The sequence below is a fragment of the Sphaeroforma arctica genome (assembly GCF_001186125.1).
Source record: "Sphaeroforma arctica JP610 unplaced genomic scaffold supercont1.262, whole genome shotgun sequence".
Classification (NCBI taxonomy): domain Eukaryota; class Ichthyosporea; order Ichthyophonida; genus Sphaeroforma; species Sphaeroforma arctica.
This window is the reverse complement of record NW_014040296.1, coordinates 70,005-84,215: the sequence shown is the minus strand read 5'-3', so window position 1 is coordinate 84,215 and position 14,211 is coordinate 70,005. Positions and strand designations below refer to the sequence as shown.

Here is a 14,211-nt window from a genome sequence, read left to right as displayed (position 1 = left end):
AGGCGGTTCTGCCACTGGTGCTCCCAAATATTAATAAGCTCTTGATTTGAATCGTATCATGTTTTATTTCTCGTGTGAAGGTGTAGCTAAGGTATGCTCACTTTATTCAAAAATAGACGACTGAGCTTTCGAATATGCAGGATATTAGAAGAAATTACCGTACAATACTTATTTGAACTGCTTACTATTATAGTCTCGGTCCACAAAGTAGCCCAAGATAGCCTCTGGATCGGTCTTGAGCCCGTCCATGTCATTTTCAACTTTTTTTTTTTGGAAAGATAGCACTCTTGTTTGTCTTCAACCAGATCCTAGCTCTGGTTTAGGGTTTAGGGTTTTTGTGCACAATACTCCCAACGGTTGGCGAGCGTTTTCTTACTCAAATGCCTCAAGCTAACAGTTTTATCTTTATGTCCATGCACAACGTACCCAGTGTTGAAATCATACTGCAGACGATCATCTCCGGTACCGACCGACTGACTTCCACTCCAAGTAACCCAGCCCTTGTCATTCAGTAGATGATGCTCATTTGGAACGAAATAGCCCAAGACGGCATTCCCATCTGTCTTAAGTCCTTTGTCATCATCACCTGAAACAGCCTTGACGAGAGGTAGCACTTCATCCTATCCTCGACCAAGTCAAAGCTCATGCACCCTTTATGGTTGGCACACGCCTTCAAGCATCTCTCAAAGCGGCCCAGTGTTGTTTCATGTTCGTAGTCTTCTAGATTAACAGTAACGTTGTTGTGGTCGTGCACCACATGTCCCAAATTGGTCCTGTACACGGTTCGGCCTATACCCCTAGCGTCAATGCTACAGTCACTAGGAGCTAACCAATGTTGATACCAGCTCTTCTTGCACATACAAGGCTGGCTGCAAGAGTAAGAGTTGTCAGAATACTAATCATTTTGAATTATTGTATTTGTCCATAGAGAGAAATAGGAGGTTTGTTGTTTTAGGGTTTAAAAATTGGAAAAGACTCGCCCACATATTTATAGCTATTGATCAGTCTCTGGCTTTGTTGAATATTCAACGTTGCCGGTGTGCGAGTTTTTCTCTATATATTAAATTTTGGAATCTTCTCAGCGCCCACTATGTCACCAAACGGCAAACATAAATATCCCTTTTGGAGTTCTCAGTTTTTGGGTCTTTTCCATTTTTGTTAAATATAAAAATATAAACAATTGTATACATATATATATATATATATATATTTATTTTTTGTTAGATTATTTATTCAAATCTAAATTTCGATCACGAACAGACCAATCAACATCTTATGATGTCACTCGATGTGATTCACCAAGAGGTGGATCTTTGGTAGTGAGTGGAAGTTAGAGTAGATCGGCTACTGCGTACATTCCTGGGTGGAAAAGGAAAAGTTCATATCAACCTACAAAGTTTCAACTTTCAAGAGAGAATATCAGAATAACCATTTCAAAACCATGGACAAGATAATATTGAACCATTCGTTTTTTCACAATATTTGTAAATAATATATGACCATTATTGAACGAAAGACAAACAATATTTATTTGGTTTTAAGCGAGTCAGAGCCCATTTTAAAAGACTATTAAATTTTTTTTGTTCATTTTAGGAAAAGAAACGTCATGAGCGGATTGGCGATGAGTCAAAGTAAAGTGTCACGCGTATTGTCACCTGCTATCACAAAAAAATACTTAAAATACGGTATCGAAATAAACGAGTATTGGTGTTTGATCCAGTAAAGCTCAGAAACACGTAATTGTATTCAATACAAGCTGATAAAACTGAAATGGAAGTATACGTTTAATTTTCAACGCTTAACGGATCATTTATTTGCGTTGCGACTTATTAAACGGTAAATATGAAGTTTCAGGTTTGGCCACAGCAGCAATATCAAATATGTACTAAAAATAAATCCAATACTTTTTGAAAGTGAAAGTCTCCCATGTTTTTGTTGCAATAAATAGGCCAATAAGTCTATGAGGTATGATGTCACAAGGTGTGATGTCATACAGATATCGCTCTAGTAGACGTAGATGACGAGTAGATTTGTGAGTGGATCGGCTGCTGGGTGCTGACTGCTGAATGGAGAAGTACACTTTCAAGAGGATAACCATTAACCAGTTTGAGTTAGCCACTTGGTGGTTGTGCCCAATATTTGTACACGAACGTTGTTGAACAAACGACAATATTTAATTAAATATTTGTTTTATAATACGTACAGTGCAAAAAAATAATTTCACTACTATATTTCAAACCCGTTCTAAATACTAACATGAATATACTAACTACTGTGACCCTTGCCATGGGTCTGGTTGGCGCCAAAAGCGCCAGCATGGATATTTATCCAGCTCCCTACGACGGCAGCATCGACGTTACAGGGATGGGTCAAACTTTTTACAAAGTATCAAAAGGCCAAGTGTTGAATGAACACAAAGATATTAAGGTGGACCTGAAGAAATATGAATACGAAACTACATTGGATCGGTTTGACAGAGGTCTTGAGGCATGTGCAAATCACAAAGGCTGCATGAGCTTTGACTTGATTGAGGAAAACCTGAAGTGTTACCTCACTTATAAGATATTTACAGGATGGGATGATGGGCAACTAAAGACAGATAAGAATGCCGTCCTGGGCTTTTTAGTTCAAAGCGGTCGGTTTTGGGGATGACCGTCTGTTTTATAGTACAAAGAAAGGTTAGGTCTTGAACGGACATAATGATAAAACTGTAAGCCTAAAGCATCTTGACCACCAGACTGTCGCCGAACGATGGCAATATTGTGCACAAGAGTGCTATAAAAATGAATGGTGTCAAAGCTGGAATTTAGTTGAAGATAAGCAAGTGTGTTTTCTGTCTAAGAAAAATGTCGAGTGGGACTCAGACGGTCTCAAAACCGATTCCGAAGCAATCTTGGGCTTCTTCAAAAATCGGTGATATATATATATATATATATATATATACATATATTTAAACTGGATTATATGAAAAATTAAAACAAAACTATCATATAATCAAAGTTCACTCATGGATCATGTTGCATGTGCGACCGTGCAACGAGAACAAAGTCGCCTGAATACATCAATATTTCTATCACCATTAAGATAGGTATTTATATTTACTATTTCTATTTGGCGCGAAATCTTAGAGAAATACGAAGAATCAAGCACCGTGTTGATTCATACAAATTTGTATTTCAAATTTCAAGGAAACAAACTCCTGTCTGTAATTCTGGTGCGTTTATATAGTCACAATATATACGCTCATCATCATACGCTCATCGATACTACTAGTTGTTCTGTAGTTAGTTATAACTCCCAATGTTCATTCAAAATTATTCTCGTTTCCGCTAGCTTTCATACTCTACCTTGCTCCAAACACATGTGTATGATCTATTTTCTGTCTACATGTTAGGTGATTATTGTTGAATTTTTATAATGAATCCGGCTGTAGCCTATATTATACGTGTTGTGTTGTTATTTATCGCTGCATGCGCTCGGATGTATGTTTTTTGCGCGTGTGCTGAATAGAATACATGCAATCAGCAACTAATCTGTTAGTCAATTATAACTACAAACCAAAAATACGCACTTTGTTTATAAGTTGATAAGTTAATAAGTTCGAGCTAGTAGTATACCCGTAGCATGCTCATGAGTAAACACCCGGGAGCCAATCTGGAAAGAGGTGATTTTTAATGCATACAACAAAGACACGGTTTTAATCTGAACGAACTAAACAGGCAGAAAGGGTGGAGCCACATCGACTCGTAGTTTGGATATGCCCTACACAGCTTATATGTTTTTCTGAATTGTGGCGATCGTCACGTGTCATTAAAACTCAAAATTTGAAATGTCGCCACATACCAATTATAAGACTCCCGTGGGCTTGATTTATAGCCCGTATGGCTTGTGAGAACAAAAGCTTCAGTTTCCATGCCGTTCACTGCGTAGTCTGTTGTCCACGGCCTCACATGTTCTCAAGATACTAGGAGTGTTCAAACTGGTTACAGGTATGCACTTCGCCGAGCTTTCTGTTCGGGAGTATACCAAAACTTGATAGTGACTATTACAACTTCAAAAATACACATTTACCCACATCCTCGCTCACCCTAACGCGCGTGCGCGTGTTCGCACGCATACTGCGGCCTCCGACCGCTCCATTGAAACCCAACAAGAAACTTGTAAGCGACAGCAACACATCCGCATTTGTTGTCACATTCTCGTTTGCCTATTTCTTGTGCTCGAGACGTTCTGGTTTATATATATCTTGTGCTTGTGACGTTCTCGTTTACCTATATCTTGTGCTAATGAGCGGGTACTGTGGCATCACAGGCTGTACGGCCCGCCAACCAATACAGTTCTTCTAATGTGCGGTGCCTCTCCCGCTTGCACGTCTGCATCTTCATTTAGTTTCTGTACCATTTAATTCAATTCCCAGGCCACTATCAACTTGTCATCTCAAACACACAGACCTGTGTATGCTCAAAACAGCCCCTGGCATTGACTGTCAGCGCATTTTGAGGTGAAGATGTAGGCCAGTACATCTGATTCTCTCGACTTGCGCTGCGATTCTCTAGATGGAGCCACCGCTGTTTCCATGTTTTCTTACGCCTCCTCGCTTCCTGTATACATTCATAGCCATGTCTAACTTATAACCATACGGTACACGCATGGGCACCTATGTCACATCCTCCGGCCGTTCTTCAGCTATCGAGGGTGGTACAGGAGGGCCATAAACCTTCTGCGCGTCCTGGCTGACCCTATTTTCTTCAGCCACTTCCCTTGCCCTGCGCTCCCTCTCTTCAGCTAAGGCTGCCTTCGCCTTCATGTCATCATACTCCCTTTGTAACTTCCTAATCACTTCCTGTGCAACGGCCTTGCTCTGTTTGGTGAGTGCCTGCTTTTCCTCGGCCGCCTCCTTCTCCATCTCAGCCTCGATAGTGGCGAGATATTGCACGTGTTCGGCGGCTGTGTGCACAATAATGGCTGTCTTCCTCTTCGCTTCCTCTGCCGCCGCCTGTGAGTGATCGGTAGTCGTTCGATGAGTTAACTGAGTAACACACACTAGTATCTGATGATAATCAACCATGTAACGATAAGCATGTTTATATATGGGCCACCCTTTAGCGCTGAGAGATGCTGCCATGGACTCGCGAGCTATCGATGTGGCAGACGCTAAACTCTTAGATTGGACGCAGCATGAAGTCATGATGACACCACTGCATCCAGGTCGACAGGGTTTGCGCGCACGGTATTCTGTACCTGCAAAAGGTTAGCCCTAAAACCCTAAACCCTAAATATGTAGGTTCGATCTCTGTATAACCAAAAGTACCAAGTTTCGGGTCACTACACAACATTGATTCTAGATCTGCCGATTTCATCGTACACATTGGTCCTCAAACGCAGAATTTTATCAGAGAAAGGCAGTATATGTGTACCATTCAGTTTAAGGATATTACATATCAATAGTATGGGTATTGGCGCTCCATCGCGATGCATCATACCATATGTCGATGACATCTCTACACTTTCCCGGCGCGCAAGTGTGTACATATATCAACATTCAACTGCATCTAGAATCTAGTCACATACACTCCCACTGACACTCTCCCATGCACACCTTTTGCTTAGCCATATCAACAACCTCATTCGAGGAGAATTCTGGGGCCAGCGTGCCCGTCTGTTTCATCTTGTTGAGCGCTGTTTGCAACGCATTGATCTTCTCGTCCTTACTGGCGTCTTGTGGTACATTTTTCGCCAGTAACCGAATTGTACTTGAACTCCCGGCTGTACGCAGCATGTGTTATTGGGCGTGGCACGACAATGTGTGCGATAAAATGAGAAATGCAATACTAGTAAGCGCGTATCGCGACCTTCCCATTCTACTAGTTCAGTGAGACATAGTCGTCTCCAACAACCGAATTGTACTTGAACTCTCGGCTGTGTGCGGGGCAAGGGTTTAGGGTTTAGGATATATGTGATTGGGAATAATCAGACTGTAACTGCACCAGTTCTTATCTCTTGGGCCAGATGCCGTGGGAGTAAGCAAAAAATAAACAACAGAGGCATATATCACTTGTGCAAGAATTGAACCCGTGCTCCCCGGATATGTGAATGCATACGTGGATGTCAAACGACAGTCAATAGCAGTCATCGATATATTCTGACGATACTGAAATGTGATACGGACATAGAGCTCCTCTCAACACACTTTCCCCTTTTTCTGGTGTCATCTTGACACTGTGGATAGACTGACCTTGAACCTCCTGGGTATGAGGCGATTGAAAACCAATACGTCATGCCGGTACGCTCGTTGAGGTACTACTACTAGAATACATACAACACGGTGCGTAACGCCAAGTGCATACACGTGCAAATATACCTCTAAATACTAATATACGTTAATAACCAGGATTCTCATTCGATTCACGCTCCCCGAAACCATAATTGTATTTCGAATCAATTTGTTTGTCTCGTTGAACCACATGACTAAGCGACGTCTAGTTGACATGATACTATGATAAGTACCACACGATGATTAATATATACACAAGCAGACGTATAAATAGGCATACACATCCGAATACTAAAAATAGAACGATCAGCCCACCTTCGTTGAACTTGCGCTTCCCAAACTGATCCTTGTCTTTCTTAGTAGTCGGTTTTTCCTCGGCAAACGACACGACCAAACGACGTCCCATGGCCAAGCGCCCGTTGACATTGAACTGGGCCTTCACTGCATCGCTGGCTGTCTGGAATATGACGAAGCAGAAGCCCTGCATGCAGTACAAAGCGTTTACACATACACGTTTCAGGCAAAGTAGCTGTACATGTTATGTTGCAACACAGTGTGTTTGTCTACACTATATCCCACACCCGCGTCAGAATGAACATATAGCACCCGTGTGTACAAGTTAGTTGAAAATCGACCTTCGATCCCAGTTGCCCATGTACTCGTGAATGCTTTGTCTGGGACATGTGGACGTGTTCTGTGTATTTATAAACGGATTTAAGAGATGCGAAAACAGTTGATGTTGATCTCTAGAATGTCTCTATGTGTAACTCGTGAGTACGCCCGCCAGTCGAGCTATAAATAGACATACACGAACATGGGTAACGGACCACACACATGCACAGCTTCGCTATTGCGCGGCCGACTAGTTTGGAGGCTACACCCAACGCAGCCAGCAATTGCATACCCACCCGTACACAAACACATCTGGATGTGTTTGTCTACAGATATATCGCAGATGCTACCTACATATAGGCAGCATCTGTGTGACAGTGCTGGGGTTTGATCTGGAGGCAGGGTGTATTCACCCACGCGTTGGAGACTAGTACACTAATTCTTCAAATAGAGGTGCATAACAGCCCCGCGATGGTTTGCTCGGGACCAAGCCCCCAAGGTATATACACGGGCAGCATACGTAATTAGTATCAATAGGAGTGTGTGTTAACGGGTTGGATAGCCATGCATCCATGTAGTACATACATACATAGCACAATGTTAAATAGCCGGTCAAGAATTAGCCAGTTCGACTGATACTTTACTTTTTACACCCTCCACAGGCCCTGTGGAGAAAGGGGTGCCTAAGGAGACACTCACACTACACATAAATTAACATCAGCCATTGTTCACCTAACACCCCCTCCAATACAAGCACTACATCCCAGCTGCTATACCGAGTGCGCACAGTTAACAATCAACAGGTTGACACAGAAGAATTGTGATGAACTAAAATAGGCACGTACTGCTGGCTTTCCATCTGGACGCCAAACGAAGTCGACCCGATTCAGATCGCCAAATTTGCCAAAGATTTTGAATAACTGGCCCCTATAAACACAATGCGAATGCATAGCGTGTTAGTGCGAAATGACGAAATGAAAGCTGCCGTCCTCTCTTGACGAGTTAAATAGAGATATTGTATGTTCGCACTCAGACCAAAGTCGGTAATGTAATGCTGTCTAGATATACATAGATAAGAAAGTGATAAATACAAACCTGTGAGACAGATATAGGTGGGTCAGATCCACATGCAGGGAGCGAGGAAAAATAGAGCTGGAACATGGATTCATGTCTACACACGTAGACACATACATATCACTGCGTATTTACAAGTATATATCTGTACAAATAGTTCACAACATGTGCGTGTGCTGTGAATATACCTGTTCATAGTCGAATAATATATTCTTTGTACAGAATGGATACGTGGTATGGCACAGATACGCGGGTGTAAATGAGAAGTATATATATATATATATATATATATATATATATATATATAATATCCATTTGCGCACAAGTAGTGAATAATACGTACTATACATAAAAATTTATGTACAGGTGCATACTCATTCAAGTTTCGGTTTTATGTATAGAAATGAGAAGGCTGTTAATTTTAGCTTGTCAATATTTCGAACAGAGCCATGCCAGCGACCAGATACATGCAATCATATCGTTCCTGACACCGATGCGTATACATAGGAGACGTAGTCGTACGTGCAAGGTAGTTTGTATACCAATTTGAATTCTACTGATACTATGGACAATGGCTATGAATGAAATATATGAGTAATACCGTCGTGGGACACGACAGTGGTATATAATTACGGACTACCTCAGCATGGCCAACTAGATATTCGATAAATGACTATACGCTAGATTATGCTACTAAATTTTCTAAATATAGCCTCGCATATTTAGGAATGAGCCCAGAAAATCCGGACTGGTGTGTGGAGAATCGATTATCGAGACGGGAATATATGACACTACCCAGGAGGTTGTTAACGCATGCAAAAGCCTCTGGACAACTGAACGGGCCTGCAATCTCTAAATGGTTATGGTTATACCATCTTAAGGCGGCCTCGTAAGTGAAGATCAGAATATGTATACTTCGACATCAGGTAAAGTTATGGTTCCTGTGTTGACATGCACGGTCTGCATTGCGTATGGGAAACCCAAAGAGAAAAATCTTGTGACATTGTTGGGAAGGTTCACACAAATACGCACACATAAAAACTTCCTTTCCTTTATAGAATATACGTTTTCCTATTCCTATATCGATGTGCACATACACATGTATAAACATGCAAATACTCAGGTACTTACTCGTTTATCCTGTGATCTAAGTTGCCGACATAGAGTTTAGTTGCAGGATCGTCGGTAGTTCTCGGTCTATTGCGTGGTAATCGATTGCCATAGGGATGGCCACCGCGACCACGCCCTCTATCTCGCATCGACATTACCACGGTATCATGTGTATACAGCGTTTGGATCACTTGTGTGTGTGTAGCGATAGATACATCAAGGCCAAAAGAATGTACGACAGATATACGTATGTATGGAGCGAATGAATGTTCATTATAGTTTAAAAAATTGAAGGGTATGTCGTTATATGTTTTGGAATGTGGACGCGAAACCCTACTGTCTGTTTACCCAAAGTGGTTTGCAACATCTAACCTAACATGGTATACGTTAAAACGTATATGCTTTGAGAATAGTATGTCTACCTTCAAGTCTTCAACGTTTATACCACGAAGTATAGATACTGTACATGTTTAACGTGGAAATTGAATGAATAATCAATTACGTTTAGCACAAGTTGTGTCCTTTTTAACGGATTGAGGATAGATCCTCACGCGAAAAGAGTATTTACACTATCGTACAGTACAATACACCGACAAAAGGCTACACACACATATATATATATTTAGATACGTGTATGTTGCGTGCATGTACACATGCAATCCTTGTATATGTATACAAGGGAGAGCGTATTCACACGGCCTTTGAAGGCTATTTCTGGTGCGTCTATCTTTATACACAGTGACTTGTGGCTGAACACCACCCCACTTTAGTATAGTTGAACAGCGATGACAATCGGAGCATCTCAATAGCGTATCAGTATCGCTGGTGTGTACACTGCCCTCGCTCTTTATCAGTATATCCAGAACTGTGAGTGGGTCAGACGTATAAATCTATGTATGCATGCCACAAGTACTACAACATATATAGTGCAATAGAAAACTCCTGATTAACGTCTCATTTAGGTTGATGTGCCTCTCCGCACCCGGCATCAATCTACTGATACGATAAGCCTAATCAAATCAGACGTATGAATACTCTATGTACATGTATATCGCACATATCGCATACTTAGCGCCGTTACAACACGGGACTATACCTCTCAATAAACAATTGGTTTCAGTCTACTGAAATATATTTCAGCACACAAACGAGATCGTCTGTATCCGCGCATACATACGTATTTGTAGATCACCTTGCGCTTAAGATCCCAAGTTAGAAACATCGCTGACAACAGGCACCGTTTTACATATAGTATTTTATATAGTAGATATACAGCATTACATGATGTCGAATGCAAAGGACACACACGTAAGTGGCAGCGACACGGAGGATGGCGAAGTGATCAGTGGTGCAGAAAGTGGCCGTGGTGGAAAAACTGAGGGTAGCTATGAGGAGTGTGGGCGTAAAGGCACAGATACGGAGAAGGGAAGGTCTGGAGATAGTCATACGGATACATACCGGGAGAGGGAAGCTGTGGGGGGGTTAGGGAGTGTAGTGGGTGGCGACAGGGAACGAGAGTTGAAGATGGAGTACTTTGAGAAGCGGCGGCTAAAGGAGTTGCTCGAGCGCAAGAGCAAGGAGGAGAGCAAACGAGAGAATAAGCGAGAGCGCAAGCACAGTCGCAGCGGTAGGGATAAGGACGGGGATAAGGAGAGGGGCAGAGATGGGCACCGGGACAGAGATGGCGACAAGTATCGAGAGAAAGGGGATGCACACGCACACGCACATGCATATTTTGAACGGAAGGATAGTGAACGTGGTGAGGAGAGAGATGGCAAGCGTGCAAGCGGCCGGGACACGACACGCGAGCATAGGCATCGACGAGAGAGCGATGATAAGCACAGCAGTCGCAGGGATAGGGACGGCGACAAGGATCATGATAAAGATAAGGAGAGGCACAAGCATAAGAAGGGGTCGTCTCGGTCGGGCAAGCGGAAGTCCAAGCGCAAGGGAAGCAAGCGTAGACGAGAGTCTAGGCATTCCAGCTCAGGCCATAGCGAGAGTGACCCAGACGTGTGCGTGCAGCTGGTGGTGTATGGCTCGGACGAGGACGCGAGTGCGAGCGACGGTGCGGCGAAGAAGAAAACGAAGGACAAGGAGGATGAAGTGGAGGATGGTACCTTAGACGAGGTCAAAAGGAACGGACATGTCGAGAAGGGGAGTTCAGACACGCACAAAGGAGATGGCAAACGACACGAAAGCGATCCAGAGACACCCGAGAGTGCTGGGGAAGTACACGATAGCGCGACTCGCGATAGGTCGGTGCACCCTCACGCGGAAGTGAGTGGTGTGGCGCCACCGACGGACGATGACAACAGTACGGATAAGGGTGTGCGTGTACGCAATGGACACACCCGCGAGGAAGGTGAACAGCGTAGTGGGAGTGAGGGGGGGGTGAGTGATGCTGATGATGCTGTGGTGGTGAATGCTTCCAGCGATAGTGAGCAGAAGGGCAGTACGTCTAGTCCGAGCGTGGCAGCGGTGAAGGACATGGAGCCTGGTAGTAAGGAGAATGGAACGGATCGAAAGTGCACGAGCACACGAGAGAAGAGTAGATCTGAGAGCACGCGGAAGAAGAGTACTTATGGGAGTACTCGGGAGAAGAGCAAAGACGAGCGGAAGCACCGCACGCGGGAGGAGAAGGATAGAGAACGAAGGGGGATAAAGTCGAGCAAGACCGAGGATACACACGAAAGCAGGGATGCACGCAAGAGCAGCAGAGACGAGGGGGCGGTGAGTAAGAAAGACCGAGACATGGACGAGCGTGTGGCGGATAGCAAGGGTAACCGTGTGCGCGATAGCAGTCGTGGCAGAGGTGAAGGGGTGAGTAGGGCGGCTGAAAAGGGACGAGAGCGTAGTCGCACGCGCGAACGGGATGGCCGCGGAGAGGATAGACAGAGAGACACGGAGAAGGTAACCGGGCGGGATGGGGAGTGGGAAGCTACAGACGAGAAGGACAGGGACAAGACGCGCAACCGGGAGAGCAAGACGAGAGATCGGGAGAGTAAGACGAGAGATCGGAGGAGTAGATCCAGAGACAAAAAGAGTAGATCCAGAGGTCGAGAGAGTAAAGCCAGAGAGAGCGAGAGTAAGGCGCGAGACGTGGAGAGAGATGGCCGTAGCAGAAACGATAACTACCGCGAGAAAGAGCGTGAACGCGAACGCGAACGCGAACGAGAAAAAGGGCGAGAGAGAGACAGAGTGCGCGACAGGGACAGAGGTCGGGATAGAGATAGGGATAGGGGTGCGTACAGAGGCGGCTCATATAGAGACAGGAATAAAGATGGACGAGACTGGCGGGATGGGCGTAGGAGAGACCGATCACGGTCACCCGTCAAGGAGAAAGTGAAGGAGGAGTCCAAGGAGGAGTCCAAGGAGGAGGTAGCTGCGTATATCAAGAAGGTGGAGGCTGCTTTGGAGGAAGAAAGCGAGGACGAAGACGCGCTGATTGAGGTAATGTATATATATATATATTTATATATGTATATATATATATATATATATATATATATGCGTGTGTGTGTTTATTTATAGCAATTTGTTTGTTGGAAGTGTGGATGGTCTGTGCTGAGTGCCGCTTTTGCGTACAACAAACATTGATATATCTATGAGGGGTTGTTGGTGTAAGCGTACAACGCAGCGTTCGTACAGGTATATATAGAAGCGCAGTCCTTAAAGGTGAAGATCTCGTGTAAGTAAGTTGAATGCTATGAGTGTCCAGTTCGAGTTACATATGCGTGTGGGTTTTCGCAGGGGTTGATCTGTGGATACGTACGCCATGTGTGCGTGTGCATGTATTGTGCGGCCTCTTAATGTAGGTCAAGAAAGTCGAGGTGTGTGTGGCGGGGGGGGGGGTACATATGAAGCTAATTCTGTGCATGTGAATACTTATGGGTGCGTATATAGGTACCGTCGTAGTTCGTATGTGTGTTTAAAGGATGTCAGCTGCATCGCTTCGAGAGAAGTGTGTGTGCGACTGTCAGAGCATTCAAATGCGTTGACCATGTAACATAAGTGTATCGGAAATAGCCATATCGTGCCGTTCTTATTCGGCAGCCTTCACTCGGGATCCTCGTGATATGTTTCATTGATACCAGCTACATGTACAGTACTGAGACTGAGGCTGGCAAAGGCTGGTCAGTCGTGCGTACAATGACTTGTCTGTCATCTGACAGTGGTCCACTACTGTTCCATACTGTGTGCCATTCATAAACAAATACAAGTACTGTGGCATTTTAAAAAAATCACTCTAATGCAAATGACTCCCTATACAACAGCGCCGTCGTCGAGAACGTCAGGAGCGGATGGCGAAGTTATTAGTTGAGAAAGCAGCGCCCACTGTGCCATCGTTGTCGACCGAAGAAAACGTACCCAACTCGGGAGTAGTCGTACCCGGTAGTGCAGAAAACGGACATACCTCGGGAATAGTCGTACCCGGCGGTGCGGAAAACGTACCCGATTCCGGTACACACGAAAGTATATCCAATGAACACGTGTCGGATGTGACTGCAAGTGAACGCGAGTCTGTAGCAATCTCAGACACGGATACTACTACGACCAACACGACATATACGACAAGTGAAGTCTCAACGACGACACTGAAGCGAAAGCTATCCGACTCTGCGGAGAGTGACCGCAAAGAGCCCAAGGTGAGTCTGAGTCGAGTATGCATCGGGACAAGATTAGGCCTGTTTCTATACAAGTATTCACTGGTTTATGTGAACCATGCTAAATTGGTTTATGTGAACCATGCTAAACGTAGTTTCGGGTGGCGAGCGCTTCGAGGACAAAAACTCGATATTCGCCGCACCCGACTTTGTTCCTCCCGTAATAGAATGTCTTCAGCAATCAGAGCACCATCTGACACGCACAGTAACACACGAATGCGTTATGTACAACAACCTGTTCGTTTCAGTGACCAATTGCCATCCAATCGTAACTTGATGATAGTCAAATCTCATCATACTTGGCTGAGAGCGCTTGTATTTTTACGGAGTCTGCCAAACCACACACACGCATGCATATATATATATATATGTATTTTTATATTCATATTTATATACAAGTATATATATATATGCATATTGTATATAAATTTATATATATATATATATTTTATATTTATATATATATGTATCTAT

The 14,211-nt window shown here is 43.8% G+C and overlaps 3 protein-coding genes across 3 annotated transcripts; 2 read left to right on the top strand and 1 right to left on the bottom strand.

Annotated features, from left to right (window-relative positions):
• Positions 1-2,256: 2,256 nt before the first annotated feature.
• Positions 2,257-2,942, top strand: SARC_04576 (hypothetical protein; the record flags this gene model as incomplete). Its single annotated transcript, XM_014301597.1, has 1 exon — positions 2,257-2,942. One exon carries the CDS (start codon positions 2,257-2,259, stop codon positions 2,650-2,652), a length of 396 nt encoding a protein of 131 aa, XP_014157072.1. The 3' UTR covers positions 2,653-2,942.
• Positions 2,943-3,664: 722 nt separating this feature from the next.
• On the bottom strand, positions 3,665-9,333 carry SARC_04575 (hypothetical protein). Its single transcript, XM_014301596.1, has 5 exons — positions 9,092-9,333; positions 7,732-7,813; positions 6,590-6,755; positions 5,600-5,766; positions 3,665-4,996 (listed from the first exon to the last, which is right to left on the bottom strand). Exons 1-5 carry the CDS (start codon positions 9,223-9,225, stop codon positions 4,658-4,660), a joined length of 888 nt encoding a protein of 295 aa, XP_014157071.1. The 5' UTR covers positions 9,226-9,333; the 3' UTR covers positions 3,665-4,657.
• A 1,021-nt stretch (positions 9,334-10,354) lies between these two features.
• On the top strand, positions 10,355-13,934 carry SARC_04574 (hypothetical protein; the record flags this gene model as incomplete). Its single annotated transcript, XM_014301595.1, has 3 exons — positions 10,355-12,523; positions 13,348-13,719; positions 13,905-13,934. 3 exons carry the CDS (start codon positions 10,355-10,357, stop codon positions 13,932-13,934), a joined length of 2,571 nt encoding a protein of 856 aa, XP_014157070.1.
• Between the last annotated feature and the right edge of the window lie 277 nt (positions 13,935-14,211).